The following is a 25,740-nucleotide window of genomic DNA, read 5'->3' as shown; positions in this document are numbered from 1 at the left end:
GTCCCTCACCAGCCAACTGAACAACAAGGGTCCATTCCTCCACTGGCTAACCCTGCTAGACCAGCACTCTAAAGGAGAAGACAATATAGGAGAGACGAGGAGAGGGTATTATTTAACACTGCTGGACCAGCACTAAAGGAGAAAACAGGAGAAGAGAGAGGATAAAAAGGGGATTAGTTAACTCCTGACACTGGTAAGTTCTATTTCATGACTACTACACAGTGTTTTTGGGTTTCTCTCTAAGCATACTCTTGTGCTGCTAAACCCCACTGTCACTAGAGAATGACTCAAGGGCCAATGGGGTTTGGTTTTATTAAGGGACTAATACAATAAACTGGTCATGTCAATCGGTACACATCATCATAAAGTGGTGTAATTCCACTTTTGTTAGTGTCATGTCCAAGAGTGTGATTTGGATATTTGTCTGATTGGCAACAACATTACTGTGATTTTGCTGACTCATTAAGTACAATATAATTTCTATTTATGCACATGTTTAAGTCATTCAATTGACATCCCTTGAAACTCATCCCTGCTGTTTCTGTAGCTGTAGCTTGAGTAGTACAATATCAGCACTCAGTTTGTTGATAATATCAGTCATCTCAATATTCCATTCAATAGACCTTATTGGTCATCAAATAATGTAACTTCTGGTGCATAATCCTATTTTGTGTATAACTTGTGTTAAGTTCTGTTGGCACCAGACAAACCCAAGGCCAGACTCACACACTCATGTCTGCTTTCAGAGCAAACATTCCATCTGCATTCTTACCAACAACTCAACAATACTCCCTTGGTTCCAAAGCAACAGGGATCCTAGATGTGACCTCTTGGCAACCTTAGGTCTGATCTGAGGTCAGATCTGAGGTGCAGAAACAAACACCAAAACATACAGGGTCACATTCGGAGAACAGGGAAATGTGGAGATCTAACCTAAAAAGACTGTACATCGTTTGAAATATCCAGTTGCATTTGATTTGCCCTTGGAGGTGGTTGTGTCTGAGACAGTGGACATCTGGAGTTGTGTGTGTGTGTATCTGTGTCTGTGTGTACGTGTGTGTGAACCAATACATCTCCAGCTATGCTTAGGCTAGACAGGCCGGAGGCAGTAGGGAGAGGTGGACCCTAGAGGTCATGCAAACATTGGACTAATGCCCTTGTTAAAAACAAAATAGAAGAGCCTGTAAAATATAGATCAATTACCATGCAGATGGGGTTTACTAACCAAAAAATCTACCAGGTTACTATCGCTGATTGCGATCATACAGAATTAATTTACAACATTCGCTTTATCACAACTGTTTATCCTAAGGGGTGATATGGTTGTGATATGAATTGAAAGTGCTGTATTTTTAAGATGATTTGGTACATTTTTAGATGCTAGCATTAGCACTAACCAAAGCCTACTGAATTTAACGCTTTGACTGACAATCTCTTATCACAGGTGTGTAGCCTGAGAATGGCCCTGCTGTGTGTGGTTGTGGCTTTTGCCCTGACTCTGCTAGGCCCCTGCCCCAGTGTGTGTGCCCCTCAGGGGGGGGCAGAGCCAGACGAACAGCCCTATGACCTGGATGACTTTGATATGAATGGAGAGACAGACTGGGAAAACTTGGACCTCAATGGAGAAAACTATGACTATGAAGACCTAGACCAAGAGGTGAGAAGGAGAGGAGGAGAGACGAGAGACTAGCAGAGGGTGAGAAAGAAGAGGAAGGAACAAGAGAGGAGAGGCAAGATAAAGAGAGAAGAAAAGTAATATAGGGATAGGTGTGACATAGGGATAGGTGTGAGAGGGAAGGGAGTAATGATGGGAGTGAAAGAAGGGAAACTAGAGAGAGTGGTTGAGAGAGGTGAATTGGTCAATCTACTAATGTACTCTTCTCTGTGAGAGCAGATCGAGGTGGGGACGGTGGCCCCCCCTGCTCCTGAGACCCCTCCCCCAGCCAACATGCCCCCTCCTGAGTATGAGGAGGAGATGACCCTGTCCCCCAGGCCGACCCCTCCCCTGGCTCCAGTAACTCTGGACTTCAAAGGACCAGGCCTGTTTGGACCCGACACTGGCCTGGGTGAGCCATTTGTGTGTGTGTGTGAGTGTGTGTGTGTGTGTGTGTGTGTGTGTGTGTGTGTGTGTGTGTGTGTGTGTGTGTGTGTGTGTGTGTGTATGTGTGTGTGTGTGTGTGTGTGTGTGTGTGTGTGTGTGTGTCAAGTTCTCAGTTACATCTGTGACCTGGCCAAGATAAAGCAGAGCAGTTCGACAAAAACAACAACACAGAGTTACACATAAACAAATGTACAAAAGGAAAGAAAAATAGAAAAATATATTTACAGTGTGTGCAAATGTAGAAGAGTAGGGAGGTAGGCAATAAATAGGCCCTAGAGGTGAACATCATTTAAATTTAGCATTAATACCGGAGTGAAAGATGTGCAGATTATTATGTGCATGTAGAGATACTGGGGTGCAAAAGAGCAAGAGGGTAATTATATGTGTAATAATAGTATTAATAATATTTATAAATAATATTTATCCAAAGTGACTTACAGTCATGCATGCATACCAGTAGGAGTGTGTGTGTAATGTTCTCTCTGTCTCTGTGCAGGTATGCCTACATGTTTGCTGTGTGTGTGCATCAGTGGAAGTGTATATTGTGATGATGCTAACCTGGAGCAGATTCCTCCACTGCCTAAAGATACCACACACTTCTACGGACGCTTCAACAGTATCAGACACGTCAAGAACACTGACTTCATCAACCTCAGTAAGCTATATGCAGGCACGTGCACACTCACAGGCACGGAGGCATGCACACACACACACACACACACTCTCACACACACACACACACACACACACACACACACACACACACACACACACACACACACACACACACACACACACACAAATCACCCTGCAAGTAGTGAGGGTGATTACACAGGCTGCTGCGGCTATTTGATCATAATGTAGACCTACCAGAGTGGCCTACAATGGATACAAGTGGAAAACAATGGATAAAAATGCATCTCATAAATTTTGAACATAGAAATAGCTGTTCTATCATTCGGCCTACAGCAGCAGAAAAGGTTTGGTGTTCAATGTAGGCCTACAATCCATGATACTTTTGGAAAAAAAACGTACACGGCTTGACATTAACCTGTTTATCCACTTGTCCTTCAGACAAGGATGTGGCTGAAAATGTTGTGTTGTTTGATGCAAGAAACCACTTTACAAAGTAAAACTCATTATTATTCCCATACCATTATTACAGAGAATAAGACAAATTATGCTACCCTCTGCCTATTGGCTGCTTAGCTTATTAAAGACAGTCTAAAAATACAACACTGCCCCTTGACGAGACTGAGGAGCTGGCCGTTTACAATGGGCACCTTTTCATCCAAGCTACTCAATACTGCCCCTGCAGCCATAAGAAGTTAACACAGTCCAGGTCAAAATGAATGGCACAGATCCAGATTTGGCAATAGTTATTTGCATATAGTCCTACTGCAGCTCTGATTGGTTATGGTACACCGGTCTGTGTAGAGTCGGTCCATGAGTCCTGCATGTCAATGCAATAGAATCTCTTGCACAGTTTGTTTTGCAAAATAAGTCTTGCATAGTTTGTTTTGTTTCAGTTTGTTACATTGAAAGTGGATAATATTGTGTTGATTTGAGCACATTTCCCACAGTAGAGCGAAACGTTGATAGTGTTAACTAAAGGGGGAAAGTTCAATCTTTTGCTTCTCTGCACTTTTTCTTCGGTATCCAATGACTTGATAAAAATAATAATTTACTACTATAGCCCATACAAATGCATACATTTTTAGACAGTCTAAAAATACATCTTAAGGAATAAGGATTTGAAGTGTATGGCCTATATCTAGGAGATATAGTGTATGGCCTAAATCTCCAGTAACTTCAGAAAGTAGTCATACCCCTTTACTTATTCCATATTTGTTGTGTTACAGCCTAAATTCAAAATGAATTAAATAAATGCCCATCTACAAACAATATCCCATAATGGCAAAGTGAAAATATGTTTTTAGAAATGTATTGAAATTAATCTACTAGACAACCATTTTGGGTTATAAATGAAGCTTTTAGTGACAGGTTTAAAGCTTTAATATTTAATCATTTTTGTCTCCCAAACTAATATTCATTATATAATTAGGCACGTCTAATTTTGTCTGCCTTAGGATTCCAAATAAAGTGAAATATATTTTGTTCATATGATTTAAAAAACGAGTCGTCTGGAGTAGGCAGCGCCGTTAGTAAGTAAGTAAACTGTGATAGGACCAAATAGTTCATCAATGAGATTTTTCAACAAACAGACAAGTAATTACCTCTGCATGGTAGCAGAATCGTATACATTTTTGCAAACCTATTGAAATTGATTGTGATGAATTAATTTATATTTTTTGAGATGTGAATACCAAGTATGTCTACTACACCATCTGCCCATTTTATTGGTAAACCACAAGGTAGTGTAAACACTGTCTTTCAGCAATCCAAAACTTAATACAGTATAATTAGGTTTTATTCTAGAGAGGCTAGATAAGTGATCAAAATCTTCAATGAGACTGTGCAGGGATCCAGATTGTGGACTTAAAAAAAACTTGAGTCATCGGCATACACTGACACTTTTGTTTTATCTCTGGATTTCTCACCCTTTGTTGTTGCTGGACCTAATTTTAATAGCTAGCATTTCAATGACCATTATAAATAGATATGGAGACAATGGACAGCCCTGTTTTACTCCTCTTAAAAGCTCAATACTTTGAGAAGTAACTATTATTGACTATTTTACATATGGGGTTGCTGTACATAACTTTAACCCATTGCAGAAGAGATTCACCAAAATTAAAGTACCCAGGCATTTATATATCAATTACAGTCATACTTTATCAAATGTCTTTTCAAAATTTGCTCTGAAAACCAGGCCTGGTATCTTTGATGTTTCATAATATTTAATTATTTCAAGTAATTGTCGTATATTATCTAAAATATTTTGTCCATGTAAAAGATGGATCACACTGAATTTGGTATTGATACCTAAAAAAAATACAAGGAAACTATTAACAACTCATTCTTAGCATGTGTAACGCTAACGCTCAAAACCATATGCAATTAAATGTACTCATTACACTTTGAACACTTGGCTGGACAGGGAAAATGGTCAAATTCACACACTAATCAAGATAACAACGCTGGTCATCCCTATTGCCTCTGATCCGGTGTACTACTAAACACAAATGCATCATTTTTCAATTAATGTCTAAGGGCTGGAGTGTGCCCATGGGTATCCGTAAATAAATGTAATTTTTTGTTGTTGTCTGGTTTGCTTAATATATGGAATTTGAAATGATTTATACTTTTACTTTTGATACTTAAGTGTATTTTAGCAATTGCATTTAATTTTGAACCTTAAGTATATTTAAAACCAAAAACCTTTAGACTTTTACTCAAATAGTATTTTACTGGATGACTTTCACTTTTACTTGAGTACTTTTCTATTAAGGTATCTTTACTTTTACTTAAGTATGACAATTGGGTATGTTTTCCAACACCAAGGAACCATAAGTCAGATTCATTCCAGATGTTGTCTTTAAACTCATTGCATCATTCTAGACAAGGCGACAGGTAGCTTAGCAGTTAACCTTTTTGGGATAGGGGGCAGCATTTTTTCTATTCATTTTTGGATGAATAGCGTGCCCAGTGTGAACTGCCTCCTACTCTGTCCCAGATGCTAATATATGCATATTATTATTAGTATTGGATAGAAAACACTCTGAAGTTTCTAAAACTGTTTGAATGTGTATAACAGAACTCGTATGGCAGGCGAAAACCTGAGAAAAATCCAACTAGGAAGTGGAACATCTGAGGTTTGTAGTTTTTCAAAGCTTGGTGTCTATGGTGTCTATGGAGTCAAGTTGCACTTCCTACGGCTTCCTACGGCTTCCACGGCTTCCACTAGATGTCAACCATCTTTAGAAACTTGAATGAGGATTCTACTATAAAGGAGGGGCTCATGAGACCTTTGAGTCAGTGGTCTGGCAGAGTGCCTTGATCTCATGACGTGCATTCCCGACAGAGTTACCTCTTGTTCCAGTGCTTTTCATTTTGGCTGGATGCAGTTGTGCAAATTACTAGGTATTTATGGTTTTGATTTGAAAAATTCCTGCATTCAAATATGGTCACACTGTACCTATAGATGCACATATTCTAATTCTAAAAATACTTTAAAAATCTTCTCATGAACCGTAAGTCCAATTGTCTTAGTCAGAATGACACCGGAGAGAATGGCTGACGTTTTACAGTCTCCTAACCAATTGTGCTATTGTGTGTGTTTTTTCACGTTATTTGTAACTTATTTTGGATATAATGTTTCTGCCACCATCTCTTATGACCGAAAAGTGCTTCTAGAAATCAGGACAGAGATTACTCACCTCGTATTGAAAGACAATTATTTTCTTTAACGAGTCGAAGGAGGGAGATTTACTCCAGACACCCGATAAGGCCCTCATCCCCGTCATTCGCAGAAGAAAGAGACAGAGATATCGAGGACAAAGGTTGGGGTGCCTTGTGAGGATCAAGCGGCGAGTGGGTATTTTGCCTTTACGATCGGTCCTATTAGCCAACGTACAATAATTGGATAATAAAATAGACAAACTACAAGCACATATATACTACCAACGGGACATTAAAAACTGTAATATCTTATGTTTCACTGAGTCGTTGCTGAACGACATTAATAACATATAGCTGGTGGGTTATACACTATATAAGCAGGACAGAATAGTAGCCTCTGGTAAAGACAAGGGGTGGAGGTCTATGTATATTTGTAAACAACTGCTGGTGCACGACATCTAAGGAAGTCTCGAGGTTTTCTCACCTCGAAGCAACGAGCATGTTAAATGTGCAACCAGAGGGAAAAAAACTCTAGACCACCTTCACTCCACACACAGAGACGCATACAAAGCTCTCCTTCACCCTCCATTTGGCAAATCTGACCATAATTCTATCCTCCTGATTCCTGCTTACAAGCTAAAACTAAAGCAGGAAGCACCAGTAACTCAGTCAATAAAAAAGTGGTCAGATGAAGCAGATTCTAAGCTACAAGTGTAAGGTATCTGGGTGTAGCATGTAAGGCGGAGTCAGAGGCAGGATGAGTAATTCACGTAACTTTACTCAAAACAACAACAAATATCACCTATGCCTTAGGTGAAACAAGCGTTCCCCTGCCGCTCTACCCTCAGGCGGATGGTCGAAAACCGCCCCGAAGCGGCGGGTGAAATCCTCATAGTAGTCCAACACTATCCATGGCTGTGCCGAGACTATGCAACATGGTCGAGTGCTGCTGGACACGCTCCTCTACTAACAAATTAGGGCTTTGTGCACCTGCTGACTCCATTTTAAGGTGCGTGTTTCTGTAAGGCGTATAGGTGTAGCAGGTAAGGCGGAGTCAGGCGCAGGACACAGAGATGAGTAATTCACGTAACTTTACTCAAAACATCAAATATTCCAAGAAGGAAAATCATCAAGGTCAGAAATACAGACCAATTTACAACGAACAAACATGCACAAAACCATGGGGGAACAAGAGGGTTAAATAAGGAACATATAATTATGGGAATGGAAACCAAGTGTGTACAATGACGACAAAACAAATGGAAAATGAAAAGTGGCGGTGGCGGCTAGAAAACCGGTGACGTCGACCGCCGATCGCCGCCCGAACAAGGAGAGGGGCCAACTTCGGCGGAAGTCGTGACAACAGGACTATTTTGCTAGCACAGACTTGAAGTGACAAGTGACATCACCTTGCTAGCACAGACTTTAAGTGGCAAGTGACATCACCTTGTCTGTCTGTAATTCCAACATGTTTCAAGCAAACCACCATTGTCCCTGTACCTAAGAACACTAAGGTAACCTGCCTAAAAGTCTACCGACCCGTAGCACTCACATCTGTAGCCATGAAGTACTTTGAAAGGCTGGTTATGGCCCAAATCAACACCATTATCCCAGAAACCCTAGACCCACTCCAATTTGCATTCTACCCCATCAGATCCACATATGATGCAATCTCTATTGCACTCCACACTGACCTCGTAAATGGACAAAAGGAACACCTATGTGAGAATTATATTCATTGACTACAGCTCAGTGTTCAGCACCATAATGCCCTTGTAGCTCATCACTAAGCTATGGACCCTGGGACAAAACATCTCCCTCTGCAACTGGATCTTGGACTTCCTGACGGGCCTATAGGGAGGAGATCAGAGACCTGGTTGTGTGGTGCCAGGACAACAACTTCTCCCTCAACATGATCAAGACAAAAGAGATGATTGTGGACTACAGGAAAAGGAGGACCGAGCACGCCCCCATTCTCATCGACGGGGCTGCAGGGGAGCAGGTTGAGAGCTTCAAGTCCTTTGGTGTCCACATCAACACCAAACTAACATAGGCCAAACACACTAAGACAGTTGTGAAGAGGGCCCAACAAAACCTATTCCCCCTCAGGAGACTGAAAATATTTGGCATGGGTCCTCAGATCCTCAAAAAGTTCTACAGCTGCACCATCGTAGTATGGCAACTGCTCGGCCTCTGACCACAAGACACTACAGATGGTAGTGCTTACGGCCCAGTACATCACTGGTGCCAAGCTTCCTGCCATCCAGGACCTCGATACCAGGCGGCTTCAGAGGAAGGTCCTAAAAATTGTCAAAGACTCCTTCCACCCTAGTCATAGACTGTTCTCTCTGCTACTGCAATGTAAAGCGGTTACTTTTCTTTCTTATTTTATACTTATCTATTTTACTCTTATACTTGTCTATTTTTTACTTAACACGTATTTGTCTTAAAACTGCATTGTTGGTTAAGGGCTTGTAAGTAAGTATTTCACTGTTCGGTAATACCTGTTGTATTCAGCTCATGTGACAAATACATTTTGATTTGATTTGAAATTGACTCCATGTGGTATTTGAACTCAACGAATTAGCTTCTAATGAATTTGAGAATGATTCGCTGCTGAATTCAAAGTAATGCTGAACATATTACACAAATATTAACAGAAACCATTAGTCAAATTGACCCCAGAATTGGAATATAAACTCAATACATTAAGTATTGACTTTAAGAATGATTACCTGCTGCATTCAAAGATAACCAACCTAAAGCACTAGACTAAACTTGCGTCATCCTTGTGGTATAGACAAGTACACATAGTAATGCTTTCACTGATTGTACATATTTGAAGATAGTTCATACATGATAGAGTGCTCGTTTTGTTATCCTACACTTCCTGTGTCCTTTCTGTCATCCTGTGAACCCCAGGTCCTACTGCTCATAGCTATATTTTGTTGAACTTTTTCCCCAAAAATAACTGCCAGGTGTGTGTTTGAAGAGAGTAGTGGGTTGTCTGTGTTTACATGTCTATACCACTGGCTTTTATGATCTGATTGTCTGTATTTTAGCCAATGAGGCACAATGTGTCCAGCTAAACAAATGCACCATAATTGTTACTTCGGCCTGTGGGGAGGTGGAGACACAGCAGCAGTTGTAGTATGGACGGTAGGGGAAGTCAGGATTTTGCAATTTAGTTTTATTTGTCTATATAAGGGCCATGTAAGTTTGGTGCTGACCAGTTGACTAATGGCATTATGCTGGAGATAAGCAACCGGGCTCAGGTGACTGTCCCACCATCAGAGTCATGCAATAACTTGATTTTAGATGTGCTGCAGCAAAACTTTGATCTTGGGGCTTACATTGCTGATGACAGTAACTCTCCGCAATCTATCAGTGGATTGATGTCTACATTGAATGAAAGCAAACAGGAAATGTTTAGCTGGACTGAAACAGGGGGGTTTTGATAAGAGAGTGTTTCATCTTCCTAAAAGATGCTAGAGTCAGGATATACTTTTTTTGTAGGAGATTGTGATGAAGATGACAGTGTCGCTGTGTTGGAATGTGCTCGGGAGACAGACTCTGTTGTAGAGGAGTTAGATAGGGAACTTGGTGGTAGGAGGAGCCTGGAAAAGGAGTGTGAGCGTCTCAGGGAGGAGAGGAACAAGGTAAGGATAGATGAGACTGAAGCTGTTACACAGATGCTGTTAGAGAGGTTTGTATGGATTTTATCACTACCATGTGTGTTGTTTCAGTAAAAGCAGCACTGGTTGTCAAGGTTGTTTTGGAAAAACTTGGTGGGTCACAGGTTGACAGGTGACCAGGTCCAATATTCTGCATGTACATGGTTTTGGAGGCACGACAGGTTTCAATGTGACATCTGGAGGATGCTTTGAATAAGCTCACCCTTTGCACTGATGCTACTAGTAAGTTTGGACACAAGTATGGCACTGCAGGCATACTTCTAAAGGATGGCACCAAGTTTGATTTAGATTTGAAAGAGCAGGAATCCGTCTCTACCAAGTGCACCTTTGACACAGTGCGTGCTAAGGTTTACGATGGGGTCAGTAGTGGTGGTGGAGACATTGATGCTCTTTGTATGACTAATCCATTACAGTCTAGGGGGGGGGGGTTCTACTAAGCTATATGGTATTGTTTTAGGTAGGTCATAGCAAGGATAATTTTGCTACTGAATTTAGATCTTTGCTTTTATATACATTGCATTCTGAAAGTATTCGGACCTCTTCCCTTTTTACAAATTGTGTTACATTACAGCCTAGTACCAAAACAAATTAAATCAATTGTTTATCTCATTAATCTACACACAATACCCCTTAATTACAAAGAGCAAACAGATGTATTACAAATAAAATCAGAAATAATTTATCTATATTAGTATTCAGACCCCTTGACATGAGACACAAAATAAATTGAGCTCACGTGCATCCTGTTTCCATTGATCATCCATGAAATGTTTCTACAACTTCTGGTAAATTTAATTAATTTGACATGATTTGGAAAGGCACACAGCTGTCTATATAAAATCCCACAGTTGACAGTGCATGTCAGAGCAAAAACCAAGCCATGAGGTGGAAGGAAATGTTATTAGAGATCCAAGACAGGATTCTGTAGAGGCACAAATCTGGGGAAGGGTACAACAAAATTTCTTCAGCATTGAAGGTCCCCAAGAACACAGTGGCATCCATCATTCTTAAATGGAAGAGGTTTGGAACCACCAAGACTCTACCCAGAGCTACCCACTAGGCCAAACTGAGAAATCGGGGAGAAGGGCCTTAGAAGGGCCTTGGTCAGAGAGGTGACCAAGAACCCGATGGTCACTCTGGCAGAGCTTCAGAGTCCCTCTGTGGAGATGGGTGAACCTTCCAGAAGGACAACCTCCTCTGCAGCACACCACCAATCAGACCTTTATGGTAGTAGCCAGATGGAAGCCACTCCTCAGTAAAAGGTACATGACAGCCCCCTTGGAGTTTGCCAAAGGGAATCTTAAGGACTCTAGGACGATGAGAAACAAGATTCTCTGGTCTGATGAAACCAAGATTGAACTCCTTGGCCTGTATGCCAAGCATCACGTGTAGAGGAAAACTGGCACCATCCCTACGGAGAAGCATGGTGGTAGAAGCATCGTGCTGTGGGGATGTTTTTCAATGGCAGGGTCTGGGAGACTAGTCAGGATCGAGGGAAAGATTAACAGAACAGATCAGAAAGTACAGAGAGATCCTTGATGAAAACCTTCTCCAGAGTGCTCAGGACCTCAGACTGGGACGAAGGTTCACCTTCCAACAGGATAACAGCCCTAAGCACACAGCCAAGACAACACAAGAGTGGTATTGGGACAAGTGTCTGAATGTCCTTGAGTGGCCCAACCAGAGCCCGGACTTGAACCCGATCGAACAGCTCTGGAGGTACCTGAAAATAGCTGTGCAGCGAAACTCCCCATCCAACCTGACAGAGCTTGAGGGGATCTGCAGAGAAGAATGGGAGAAACTCCCCAAATACAGGTGTGCCAAGCTTGTAGTGTCATACCCAAGAAGACTGGCTGTAATCGCTACCAAAGGTGCTTCCGAAAAGTACTGAGTAAATGGTCTTAATACTTATGTAAATGTGATTTTTTTCGGGGGGGGTTTGTTATACATTTGCTAACATTAATAACATAAAATACCTGTTTTTTTCTTTCTCATTATGGGGTGTTGTGTGTAGATTGATTACGGGAAAAAACAATTGAATATATTTTAAAATAAGGCAGTGACGTAACAAAATGTGGAAAAAGTCAAGGGATCTGAATACTTTCCAAATGCACTGTATAAAAAATATTTGATGAACATTTTTATTGGCCTTACTGCTATTAGTCCTTACAAACATAGCACAACAGATAGTCCCAAAGAAAATCAAAAGGAAGTTTGCCCTGAAGTGTCTGTCCTATATCTGAGTGATACCATGAATGGGATCATTTACAAAGTGTGAGATCTATCACTATGAACGTTTGCTTGAGCGTGTGCATAAATTACTCACAGCCATGATCATGACGCACAGTGCCAAGTGGTGGAATAGGGGGACTGCTTGTCAAGCATAGCCTAGTGAATGGGGAAAATGTACAGTGCCTTGCGAAAGTATTCGGCCCCCTTGAACTTTGCGACCTTTTGCCACATTTCAGGCTTCAAAAAAAGATATAAAACTGTATTTTTTTGTGAAGAATCAACAACAAGTGGGACACAATCATGAAGTGGAACGACATTTATTGGATATTTCAAACTTTTTTAACAAATCAAAAACTGAAAAATTTGGCGTGCAAAATGATTCAGCCCCCTAAAGTTAATACTTTGTAGCGCCACCTTTTGCTGCGATTACAGCTGTAAGTCGCTTGGGGTATGTCTCTATTAGTTTTGCACATCGAGAGACTGAATTTTTTTCCCATTCCTCCTTGCTAAACAGCTCGAGCTCAGTGAGGTTGGATGGAGAGCATTTGTGAACAGCAGTTTTCAGTTCTTTCCACAGATTCTCGATTGGATTCAGGTCTGGACTTTGACTTGGCCATTCTAACACCTGGATATGTTTATTTTTGAACCATTCCATTGTAGATTTTGCTTTATGTTTTGGATCATTGTCTTGTTGGAAGACAAATCTTCGTCCCAGTCTCAGGTCTTTTGCAGACTCCATCAGGTTTTCTTCCAGAAGGGTCCTGTATTTGGCTCCATCCATCTTCCCATCAATTTTAACCATCTTCCCTGTCCCTGCTGAAGAAAAGCAGGCCCAAACAATGATGCTGCCACCACCATGTTTGACAGTGGGGATGGTGTGTTCAGCTGTGTTGCTTTTACGCCAAACATAACGTTTTGCATTGTTGCCAAAAAGTTCAATTTTGGTTTCATCTGACCAGAGCACCTTCTTCCACATGTTTGGTGTTTCTCCCAGGTGGCTTGTAGCAAACTTTAAACAACACTTTTTATGGATATCTTTAAGAAATGGCTTTCTTCTTGCCACTCTTCCATAAAGGCCAGATTTGTGCAATATACGACTGACTGATTGTTGTCCTATGGACAGAGTCTCCCACCTCAGCTGTAGATCTCTGCAGTTCATCCAGAGTGATCATGGGCCTCTTGGCTGCATCTCTGATCAGTCTTCTCCTTGTATGAGCTGAAAGTTTAGAGGGACGGCCAGGTCTTGGTAGATTTGCAGTGGTCTGATACTCCTTCCATTTCAATATTATCGCTTGCACAGTGCTCCTTGGGATGTTTAAAGCTTGGGAAATATTTTTGTATCCAAATCCGGCTTTAAACTTCTTCACAACAGTATCTCGGACCTGCCTGGTGTGTTCCTTGTTCTTCATGATGCTCTCTGCGCTTTTAACGGACCTCTGAGACTATCACAGTGCAGGTGCATTTATACGGAGACTTGATTACACACAGGTGGATTGTATTTATCATCATTAGTCATTTAGGTCAACATTGGATCATTCAGAGATCCTCACTGAACTTCTGGAGAGAGTTTGCTGCACTGAAAGTAAAGGGGCTGAATAATTTTGCACGCCCAATTTTTCAGTTTTTGATTGGTTAAAAAAGTTTGAAATATCCAATAAATGTCGTTCCACTTCATGATTGTGTCCCACTTGTTGTTGATTCTTCACAAAAAAATACAGTTTATATCTTTATGTTTGAAGCCTGAAATGTGGCAAAAGGTCGCAAAGTTCAAGGGGGCCGAATACTTTCGCAAGGCACTGTATGTTGAACATGTGTGAAATTGTGAGAGTAAATCATTTTACATTTTTAAATAATAATCCATGTAAAGTACAGCAACTTCTTAAATTAGAGGCACGTGTGAAAGTTAATTTATTGTTGAAATATTATAAAAGACTGAGATAATGGGGCATTGAATGAGAGATGGCTGATCTTTCTCTGTTGGAACATTTTGCACATATTGTATTTTGCAGAGAGCCCATTTTTAGAGAAAGGTGGGATTGGCTCATCAGATATCGTTTCCCAAAACCAATATTTTTGCGAGGATTTAAAACCTACTTTAGAAAGACAAACATGCATGCCATTCCGGTGCACATCCAAGTGCTATATCCACCCTCAGGTTTTTGTCAACAGGCACTTTTCAGCTGGAACTTGACGATGGGTATTTCACAGCCCTCGATGAGCCAATGTTTTGGATGCAATCATCAGAAAAATGAACAGTTACATACAATTTCCATAGACTATCGCAAAACAGGTTGAAGTGAAGAGAGGTTTCCTGGCCATCAATCAGCCTGGTCTAATAGAGAGACCAGGCCATCAATCAGCCTGGTCTCATAGACTAGACATGACATAGTAAATGTAAATTTATGACACTCAAGTTAGTATGATGTTACCTTTGGTTTAGTTACATAAGACAGAAGGTTACTTAAAGCGCAAACTAAAGTAGGGTGGTTAGTCAGGGTGGATGGTTAGGTGTACAGTTGTGGTCAAAAGTTTTGAGAATGACACAAATATTAATTTCCACAAAGTTTGCTGCCTGTGTCTTTAGATATTTTTGTCAGATGTTACTATGGAATACTGAAGTATAATTACCAGCATTTCATAAGTTTCAAAGTCTTTTATTGACAATTACATGAAGTTGATGCAGAGAGTCAATATTTGCAGTGTTGACCCTTCTTTTTTAAGACATCTGCAATCCGCCCTGGCATGCTGTCAATTAACTTCTGGGCCACATCCTGACTGATGGCAGCCCATTCTTCCATAATCAATGCTTGGAGTTTGTCAGAATTTGTGGGGTTTTGTTTGTCCAGCCGCCTCTTGAGGATTGACCACAAGTTCTCAATGGGATTAAGATCTGGGGAGTTTCCTGGCCATGGACCCAAAATATCAATGTTTTGTTCCCCGAGCCACTTAGTTATCACTTTTTCCTTATGGCAAGGTGCTCCATCATGCTAGAAAAGGCATTGTTCGTCACCAAACTGTTACTGGATGGTTGGGAGAAGTTGCTCTCAGAAGATGTGTTGGTACCATTCTTTATTCATGGCTGTGTTCTTAGGCAAAATTGTGAGTGAGCCCACTCCCTTGGCTGAGACGCAACCCCACACATGAATGGCCTCAGGATGCTTTACTGTTGGCATGACACAGGACTGAACCTTTGGCCACGACTGTATAACGCAAACGTCTAGCAACTCAAAGGTTGCCTGTTTGAATCTCATCATGGACCATTTTAGAAAATTAACAACTTGCAACGATTTACTACTTTTTAGCTACTTTTCAACAACTTAGCATGTTAGCTAACCCTTCCCCAAACCTTAACCATTTAACCTAACTCCTGACCCAAATCTTAACCATAACCTTAATCGATTTCCCTGTTTGTGGATCTACATTTATAAGTGCCATTGCATGGAAATTACAAATGTAATGGCTGTGCTCAATGCAATGGCACTTATAAATGTAGATCCTTCAAACACCCACAAACAGGGAAATCGATCCCAATAAAAGGTGTTATTACATGCTCCACTAAGGCAGTTATTCATCTTATTACTTGTCCTTGTGGTAAAAATGATGTAGGTAAAACAAAGCGCGAATTAAAAGTACGTATCTCAGAGGATCGTAGCACCATTAGGTGTAAAAACTTTACTTATCCAGTTGCGGCCCACTTCTTGGAGGCAGGCCACTCGATTTCATCTCTGCGTTATATTGGCATCGAACATGTCACCCTCCCTAGGAGAGGGGGTGACCTTGATCATTTATTGTTAAAACGAGAGGCTGCCTGGATCTTTCATTTAAAGACCCTTGCGCCCTTCGGTCTCAACGTAGACTTTGATCTGAAGCCATTCTTGTGATTATTGTGACTTTGCCATTGTAATTGTTTGTAAACTTGTGTAGTCAAATTAATCTATGATCGTATGCTATCCATTTGTTGTTTGTATGCTGTTCTTTGTATGACATTTTAATATTTTATTATTAACCAATGATATTAGGCCACTCTTGGCCATGATTACAGACACCTGTGTCTTTTGACACTATATAAACAAGTCATCCCGCAGAACACCCCCCTATCCACATCGATGGAACAGTAGTGGAGAGGGTAGTAAGTTTTAAGTTCCTCGGCGTACACATCACAGACAAACTGAATTGGTCCACCCACACAGACAGCATCGTGAAGAAGGCGCAGCAGCGCCTCTTCAACCTTAGGAGGCTGAAGAAATTCGGCTTGTCACCAAAAGCACTCACAAACTTCTACAGATGCACAATCGAGAGCATCCTGTCGGGCTGTATCACCGCCTGGTACGGCAACTGCTCCGCCCACAACCGTAAGGCTCTCCAAAGGGTAGTGAGGTCTGCACAACGCATCACCGGGGGCAAACTACCTGCCCTCCAGGACACCTACACCACCCAATGTCACAGGAAGGCCATAAAGATCATCAAGGACAACAACCACCCGAGCCACTGCCTGTTCACCCCGCTATCATCCAGAAGGCGAGGCCAGTACAGGTGCATCAAAGCTGGGACCGAGAGACTGAAAAACAGCTTCTATCTCAAGGCCATCAGACTGTTAAACAGCCACCACTAACATTGAGTGGCTGCTGCCAACACACTGACTCAACTCCAGCCACTTTAATAATGGGAATTGATGGGAAATGATGTAAAATATATCACTAGCCACTTTAAACAATACTACCTAATATAATGTTTACATACCCTACATTATTCATCTCATATGTATATGTATATACTGTACTCTATATCATCTACTGCATCCTTATGTAATACATGTATCACTAGCCACTTTAACTATGCCACTTTGTTTACATACTCATCTCATATGTATATACTGCACTCAATACCATCTACTGTATCTTGCCTATGCCGCTCTGTACCATCACTCATTCATATATCTGTATGTACATATTCTTTATCCCCTTACACTTGTGTCTATAAGGTAGTAGTTTTGGAATTGTTAGCTAGATTACTTGTTGGTTATTACTGCATTGTCGGAACTAGAAGCACAAGCATTTCGCTACACTCGCATTAACATCTGCTAACCATGTGTATGTGACAAATAAAATTTGATTTGATTTGATTTGATTTTATACCCTAATGAAGACAGCTTGGCTGTCAAAACGTTGGTATTACATTTTTGCATCTGAGCTCCTAGAGTGTGCGGCTCTCTTTTATTTTCAAGACAATTACTTGATACACACGGGAAACAGTGGAGTGTAAAAAAAACAGCAGCGTTTAAATTCTTGACACAAACCGGTGCGCCTGGCACCTACTACCATACCCCGTTCAAAGGCACTTAAATATTTTATCTTGCCCATTCACCCTCCAATAGCACACATACACAACCCATGTCTCAAGGCTTAAAACTATTTCTTTAACCTGTCTCCTCTACTTCATATATACTGATCTAAGTGGATTTAACAAGTGACATCAATATGGGATCATAGCCTTCACCTGCAATCCCCTAGTCAGTCTGTGTCATCGAAAGCAGGTTTTCTTACTGTTTTGTACAATCAGTGTAGGTTCACACTTATGTTGAGAATTTTGGGCTGTAGAGAGAGAAATGTTCTGCCTGTCTCAGCTAAAGTGTGGTGGAAAATACTCAGTAGGGTCTCTACTGACCAAATATGTGTTGTTTTGGAGAGGGACTGTGTCGTATATATCCAGTAGCACTTAATTATCCACCCTCTCCATAGCCACCAATGGACTGTACATGGGATACAAATTGGCTTGTAGTGTTAATAATTTTATTTTCCAATATTTATTCCCTATTGGATTTTGGCCTCTAGGTACCCTCTCTCAGGCCAGAGGTCACCGTAAAGCAGGCCTCAGGAACTGGTATGTGGGCCCCTGAGCCATAAAATCAGCCATAGGTGTCCTTAAGCAATTATGTTTCAAATGTATAGTCTATTCAACCCCAAGATCTCAGCCTTGATTTAATGCTTTGGCACCAGGCACAAAAGGGTGAAACAGCAAACAGCGAAGGCAAGAGTATTTAGGTCAGCCCTGCAAGCTGGAGGGGGAGAGATTTGCTGTGAACAAATCTCTTAGAGGAATGTGTCTGTCTTCCAATACATCTGTCTACGTCTGTCCATGTCTGTATTTGTCTTTCTACGTCTGTCCAAATTGTTGTGGTAAACCGTGGGGGTTTGGGTTGTGCCTGCAGAGATCAACACAGAGAAAGGGAGGTTCTAGTCAGAAAACACGACTTTACAAGGCAAGGTCCTTCTTCTCAGGTTCTGCTCTGTCTGTCTCTCTGTCCCTCCTCACGGTGTGCCACGGTGCTCCCTTTATGTGGCCTGCACGGCTGGTTGGCACTCTCCCCTAATTACCTCTACATGGAGCCATCCGCGTTGGGGTGCCCAGCCCGTGTACTCCCAGCAGAAGGAGCCAACGTCGCGGCATGTACCTTCCCTCTATCACCAACCCCTAGGGTAGACTTCCCGGGATACTATACTGTCTATGTCTGTCTGTATTTGTCTGTCTCTGTCTGTATTTGTCTATTAAACATTTAAATATAGAAGTTGTTTGCCTTATATTTCGCATCTAGCATTTCTCCACACCTAGACCAGGTTTTCAATTCCAAACAGTAGAGTGCAAACTATTCTACCTGTCTTAGCTAAAGTGGGGTGGAAAATACTCAGTAGGGTCTCTACTGACCAAATATGTGTCGTTTTGGAGGGGCATTGTGTCGTATATATCCAGCAGATATGAACGATACACATATTCCCATGTGCAGTTGCAAAAAAGGCTTTTTTTTATGGCAGTTTTGGAGCAGTGGCTTCTTCTTTGCTGAGCGGCCTTTCAGGATATGTCGATATAGGACTCGTTTTACTGTGGATATAGATACTTTTGTACTTCCTCCAGCATCTTCACAATGTCCTTTGCTGTTGTTCTGGGATTGATTTGCACTTTTCGCACCAAAGTACATTCATCTCTAGGAGACAGAACGCGTCTCCTTCGTGAGCGGTATGACGGCTGCGTGGTCTCATGGTGTTTATACTTGCGTACTCTTGATTGTACAGATGAACGTGGTACCTTCAGGCATTTGGAAATTGCACCCAAGGATGAACCAGACTTGTGGAGGTCTACAATTTGTTTTCTGAGGTCTTGGCTGATTTCTTTTGATTTTCCAATTATGTCAAGCAAAGAGGCACTGAGTTTGAAGGTAGGCCTTGAAATACATCCACAGGTACACCTCCGATTGACTCAAATGATGTAAATTTGCCTATCAGAAGCTTCTAAAGCCATGACATAATTTTCTGGAATTTTCCAAGCTGTTTAAAGGCACAGTCAACTTAGTGTATGTAAACTTCTGACCCACTGGAATTGTGATATAGTGAATTATAAGTGAAATAATCTGTCTGTAAACAATTGTTGGAAAAATGACTTGTGTCATGCACAAAGTAGATGTCCTAATCGACTTGCCAAAACTATAGTTTGTTTGTGGAGTGGTTGAAAAACGAGTATTAATGCTCCAACAAAAGTGGATTTAAACTTCTGACTTCAACTGTACATACATACTGTATGCGCTTACAGTAGAAACGAGAACAAGATATACAGAAAATAAGGAAAACAACAAGGAAGGGAAAGCGATCACCAGCAGGAACATTTTCAAATTCTTGCAAAACTGCGCAATTATTTGCATACTTGATCTGTGCAAACGTGTGAAGTTTGGTGTGTTCTCCTAGAAGAGAGAATTTTATCTGGCTCAGTAAAGCCTCAAACATAAATTATCCGCGACGCTGAAATGGGCTACTTCTATGTGAATTAATGAGACGGCGGAACACACCTCATTTCAAACTGTTGTTCGAAAATACAACTTGTTAGAAAATAATTTGAAATTGACAAGTTGAAACATAGCCTATATATAATTAGCAGGCAGCGCATGTTAACTGTCCTGTTGCGAAATAATCATATTTTGGAACGGTGAGTGCATTCTGACATGTGAATAAAACAACTCAAGCTGGGGCGACCGTTAGAGATATTTGGAACTCACACGTGAAAAGGTCAATTTGACAGATTCTTATGGAGACTTTTGTATTATGCTAATTAGGCTCCGGACCTCGTAGGGTAAGAGCTGAGTACCCCTGCTGTAGCCTGTCTTTTGATATGTGTGGAGTGGGAACAGTAGTTATTCTTGGAAACAGTGAAATAGAGCTAATCTCTTCACTTTTGAGAGTTATTTGACAATGGCAAGTATTTTGGAAACCTTATCCTCTGATCTTTCGGATACTATATGTACAAATCAAATATACAGAAATCAAAACTTCTTACCTGCATATGACTCTGTAGAAAGATTTGAAAAAGTAATTTTTTGGCACTAAGGGAAAATAATGTCCTCTTAAGACTGCTTATTCCACAGATTCTGTTTGTGATGTCGAAATTCTAACATACATTTGTTAAACAGACTTAGGAAAAGTCAAAGAAGGAGGTGAGCATGTGTGTGGGGGGCATAATGCAAGTAATCCAAAAGTGACTGAAAGTAATCCGATTATGTTACCGAGTATGGGTAATCCAAAAATGACATTACTGATTACAATTTTGAACAGTAACTGTATACTAGTAACTGTATCGGATTACATTCAGAACGTAACCTACCCAACACTGTGTGTGATACAGTATATGTTCACCTCAACCCCCTGGTCTGTGCGTTCCAGACAAGCTGAAGAGCATCGACTTAACAGGGAACCAGATCTCTGGTGTGGATGAAGATGCGTTCCGCCCCCTATCACAGCTCCAGGACATCCTATTGGCTGATAACAACCTGCAGGCGTTGCCAGAACTCCCACCCACCCTCAGATACATTGATGTGCGCAACAACAGACTGATCAGCAATGGACTACATACAGATGGGTTTAAGGTGCACACACACACATTTGCACACACACACATAAATACATTCACATGCGCACACACACTCTAGCTATAATTTTGATTAATTCTTTGATGTAAATGCCAGAAGGAATTCCTTTTGACAACATCATCGAACAGTAAATACCAAAGTAGCTGAAGCAGTATTGTAGGATACAGTTCCTCTTGACTGAATAGAGATGGAGCTCCCTCTGGTGGCTTTTATTGATGTTTTACATTGTTGTTTTACTCCATCTGGCCTAAACAGGAGATGAGCCTGCTCGAGTTCCTGTATCTGTCTGATAACAAGCTGGACTACATCCCTGTCCCACTACCTGAGAGCCTCCGAGTACTACACCTGCAGGTATCAACATGCATGTACACACACCCCTGATACACCTCACATACCTCACACACCGCTCATACTCCTCATATACCTCACTCACACCCCTCACACAGCTCACACACACCGCACACACCTCTCATACATTCCTCATGCATCCCACACACACCGCCCATACACCTCACACGCCCCACATAGAAAATACTACAGGTTACTATATAATATTATTGTACTTACTCTATCATTCTATTGCATTTTGTAGTAAACTCTAGTATACTTTAAAATCCTCAACAACAAAAAAGGACCCCTCGATCACATGTAGTACTTGCTGTAGCATTTTGAAGAATACTGTAGAATACTCCACACTGTAGTATACTGTAGTATCCCTCAATTGTGTAGTACTTACTATATAAAAGTTGTAATATATTGTAGAATAATATACTACAAATCAAATTGTATTTGTCACATGTGCCAAATACAACAGGTTTAGACCTTACAGTGAAATAATTGCTTGCGAGCCCCCAACCAGCAATGCAGTTTCCAAACAACATGGACAAGAACAAGAGATAAAAGTAACAAGTAATTAAAGAGCAGCAGTAAAACAACAATAGCGAGACTATATACAGGGGGGTACCGGTACAGAGTCAATGTATGGCGGCACCGGTTAGTTGAGGTTGTATGTACATGTAGATAGAGTTATTGAAGTGACTATGCATAGATGACAGCGGTATAAAGCGGGGTGGGGGGAGCAATGCAAATAATCTGGGTAACCATTTGATTAGATGTTCAGGAGTCTTATGGCTTGGGGGTAGAAACTGTTTAGAAGCCTCTTGGACCTAGACTTGGCGCTCCGGTACCTCTTGCTGTGCGGTAGCAGAGAGAATAGTCTATGACTAGGGCTGGAGTCTTTGACAATTTTTATAGGGCCTCCCTTTGACACCGCCTGATATAGAGGTCATAGATGGCAGGAAGCTTTGCCCAAGTGATGTACTGGGCCGTTCACACTCCCCTCTGTAGTGCCTTGCGGTCGGAAGCCGAGCAGTTCCCATTCCAGGCAGTGATGCAACCTGTCAGGATGCTCTCAATGGTGCAGCTGTAGAACCTTTTGAGGATCTGAGGACCCATGCCAAATCTTCTCAGTTTCCTGGGGGGGAATAGGCTTTGTTGTGCCCTCTTCACGACTGTCTTGGTGTATTTGGACCATGTTACTTTGTTGGTGACGTAGCCACCAAGGAACTTGAAGCTCTCAACCTGCTCCACTACATCCCCGTCGATGAGAATGGGGGCGTGCTTGGTCCTCTTTTTCCTCTAGTCCACAATCATCTCCTTTGTCTTGATCATGTTAAGGGAGAGGTTGTTGTGCTGACACCACGTGGCCAGGTCTCTGACCTCCTCACTATAGGCTGTCTCGTCGTTGTCGTGATCAGGTCTACCACTGTTGAGTCATCGGCAAATGTAATGATGGTGTTGGAGTCGTGCCTGGCCGTGCAGTCATGAGTAAACAGGAAGTAAAGGAGGGGACTGAACACGCACCACTGACTGCACCCCTGACTGAACACGCACCCCTGAGGGGCCCCTGTGTTGAGTGCAAATTAGATTCCATCATCTGTGGATATGTTGGGGCGGTATGCACATTTTTGTGGGTCTAGGGTTTCTGTGATAATAGTGTTGATGTGAGCCATGACCAGCCGTTCAAAGCACTTCATGGCTACAGATATGCTAATATTTCATTAGCATATACCCTGCCCATTCCCCTGCCCATATCCCAATTTTTGCTGTATCAGCTGGTGGAGAGTCTGGGGAATGTCCTTATCCAGGTATGGGAGGATACCATCTCTCTAACTACCATCAGGCTACCAAAACAACAAATCCCACCTTACCTTGTCCAAATATAATTAAGGAGAAAATACATCAAGACCAGATTCCCCCCCACACCAAATCATAAATAAACCAGCTTCAGAAACATATCAAATAACAATTTACCCTGTTTACCCTGCAGAACCAGAATAGCTGGACCTCATTCTAGAAACAGTTTGGCAAAGACTCCAACCCATGCATCTCTGGCAGACAATAAAGAGTCTTAATGGAAATACAAAGGACAACACAATCCCGACACTGAGGTCACAGGGTCAACCCATAGAGAATTACTAAGAAAAGGCCGTACTGTTAAAAAAAATATCTGCAAACTCCAGCGACCCCCGCACCTCAATGCACACTTAATACCAAGCCTTGAGTCAACCACGCCCTCTTTGCCCCTGCCTGCCTTGCCTCCTCCTCTCATCCCATGAGATGAAATGGATAGAAAAGAGCAGAAGCTTTGAACTATCCAATCAGGCTCTAGTCCTACCTACCTACAGATTACTGAAAGGAGCAGCCGTTCAGTTCCCAATTCTAACTCCTTACAGGTTATGGACAATTTTCTATTTTTGTATTTGTTCAGTAGGTTTCACTCAAGGACAAATCCCCCAAAAGATAGCAAAAAAAATAGTACTGTCCTACAGTATTCTGCAATAATGTCTGCAAAAATACTACTGTAAATACTACAGCAATGTCTTCAAAAAAAACACAGTAAACACTACAATATACTAGTCATATCTGTAAAAACACTAAATTAAATACTACAGTATTCACTTTAGTGTTTTTGTACAAAAACACTGCGCAAAAACACTAGAGTGAATAGTATAATATATAAATATAGTAATTCCAGTACTGTATACTTCAATTTTTTTTCCTGTGGTACTCCCCACACCCAGCACAACCAGACTAGCGTACACATTTCTGCAGACTCTGTCTCAAACCTAGTATTCTCTGAGGGCTGAAAATAGAGGAGACTAACTTTTCACCCCACACATCTCTACAGCAATCCTCAGGCTGTCCCCCATACTGTTTCAGATCCAGTATAACCTGGCTTTTCGATTCCCACTAAGTGGCCAAGCTGCAAAGTCGTAATGACTTCTGAAAACAAAAAATTGCTTTTTGGTCTTAATTTAGGAAGGCATAAGGTTAACAGTGTGGTTAAGATTTGGGTTAGAGTTAGGTTTAAAATCATAATTTAAAAAGAGAAATTGTAGAACAAGGAGGAGCTTCCGACATTGCAACTTGGTCAGATAGTGACGACCTGGCTTCTCTCTCCTCTCCTCTGTAGTCATGGATTCACAACGGACACAGAGTCAAATTGGAGCAGCTCTCCAGATTAAATGAATTACTCTAATGACGTCTGCCATCATGTCTCTGCTTCATCCAGTTTAATTTCCTCCTCAAAGTAACACATAAACCCCCCCCCCCCCCCACACCCCCGTCTCTCTGTTTGTCCGTCTGTCTGTCTCTCTCTGTCTCACTCTCTCCTCCTCTCCTCTCCCCACCAGAACAACAACATCCAGAATCTTCATGTGGACACATTCTGTAACAGCCACGACCGTAACTACATACGTCGCTCCCTGGAGGACATCAGGCTGGATGGAAACCCTGTCAACATCAACCTGTTTGCCTCGTCCTACATCTGCCTGCCTCGCCTGCCTATCGGGAGTCACTGAGGGGAGCATTGAGGGGGCCAGGGAGGGGCTCTGCAGAGAGGGAGGCAGGGATGGGTCTACAAAGGCGGTGGTAGGGAGGGTGAGGGAGGAAAAGGAAAGAGAAAATGTTCATTTTAAAAAAGCTAATCAAAGACAGAGATGAGCGTGAGGGGTGGGGAAAGGAAGGATGGAAAGGGGGAGTTGTTAATTCTATTCTGGTTCGCTATTAATATTAGCTGCTAACTCAAGCCTGAGACACCTGTGATGTCACGCCAGTAAGAGGCTGTCCTGACTGAATGATTGATTGGCAGATGGCCAGATAAATGAGGGGCCGTTTGCTTGCACCTGACAGATATCAATCACGCTGAAATCCAACCTGGGCAGAGGAAAACAGCTGCCACTGCATCGACTGTCTGTATGTCTGCCTGTCTGACTGCTACTTTTGACCAACTGAAACATGTGTGTCGCCTCACAATGAGATCGTCATTCTTTATTATAGGTTGACCATAATAAAAACAACTGTGATTCACTTAGTTTGGTTGTTAATCGACAATGTAAATTCATCAATTAAAGTATAAACACTGCTCCATTATTGTCACTTCCTGTGTATTAATATAATTTAAAGGTAGAGTAGCCAGATCAACATGATATTTTGTTTAT

At 41.6% G+C, this 25,740-nt stretch overlaps 1 protein-coding gene across 1 annotated transcript; it reads left to right on the top strand.

The window, feature by feature from the left end:
* Positions 1-25,669, top strand: LOC139369745 (opticin). The gene is made up of 7 exons (XM_071109006.1): positions 1-193; positions 1,445-1,657; positions 1,895-2,066; positions 2,598-2,756; positions 21,033-21,235; positions 21,494-21,589; positions 24,934-25,669. The coding sequence occupies exons 2-7, from the start codon at positions 1,460-1,462 to the stop codon at positions 25,099-25,101; spliced, it is 996 nt and encodes a 331-aa protein (XP_070965107.1). The 5' UTR covers positions 1-193; positions 1,445-1,459; the 3' UTR covers positions 25,102-25,669.
* The last annotated feature ends 71 nt before the right edge of the window (positions 25,670-25,740 follow it).

Source organism: Oncorhynchus clarkii, chromosome 17, assembly GCF_045791955.1.
Source record: "Oncorhynchus clarkii lewisi isolate Uvic-CL-2024 chromosome 17, UVic_Ocla_1.0, whole genome shotgun sequence".
NCBI lineage: Eukaryota > Metazoa > Chordata > Actinopteri > Salmoniformes > Salmonidae > Oncorhynchus > Oncorhynchus clarkii.
This window is presented reverse-complemented; position numbering and strand designations above follow the sequence as displayed.

What these genes read in the sequence shown, in the direction of transcription:
- LOC139369745 (XM_071109006.1), top strand. Translation starts at nt 1,460, where the DNA reads ATGGCCCTGCTGTGTGTGGTTGTGGCTTTTGCCCTGACTCTGCTAGGC. An exon ending in TACATACAGATGGGTTTAAG is followed by an intron (nt 21,236 to 21,493) that starts GTGCACACACAC and finishes TGGCCTAAACAG; the next exon opens with GAGATGAGCCTGCTCGAGTT. An exon ending in TCCGAGTACTACACCTGCAG is followed by an intron (nt 21,590 to 24,933) that starts GTATCAACATGC and finishes TCTCCCCACCAG; the next exon opens with AACAACAACATCCAGAATCT.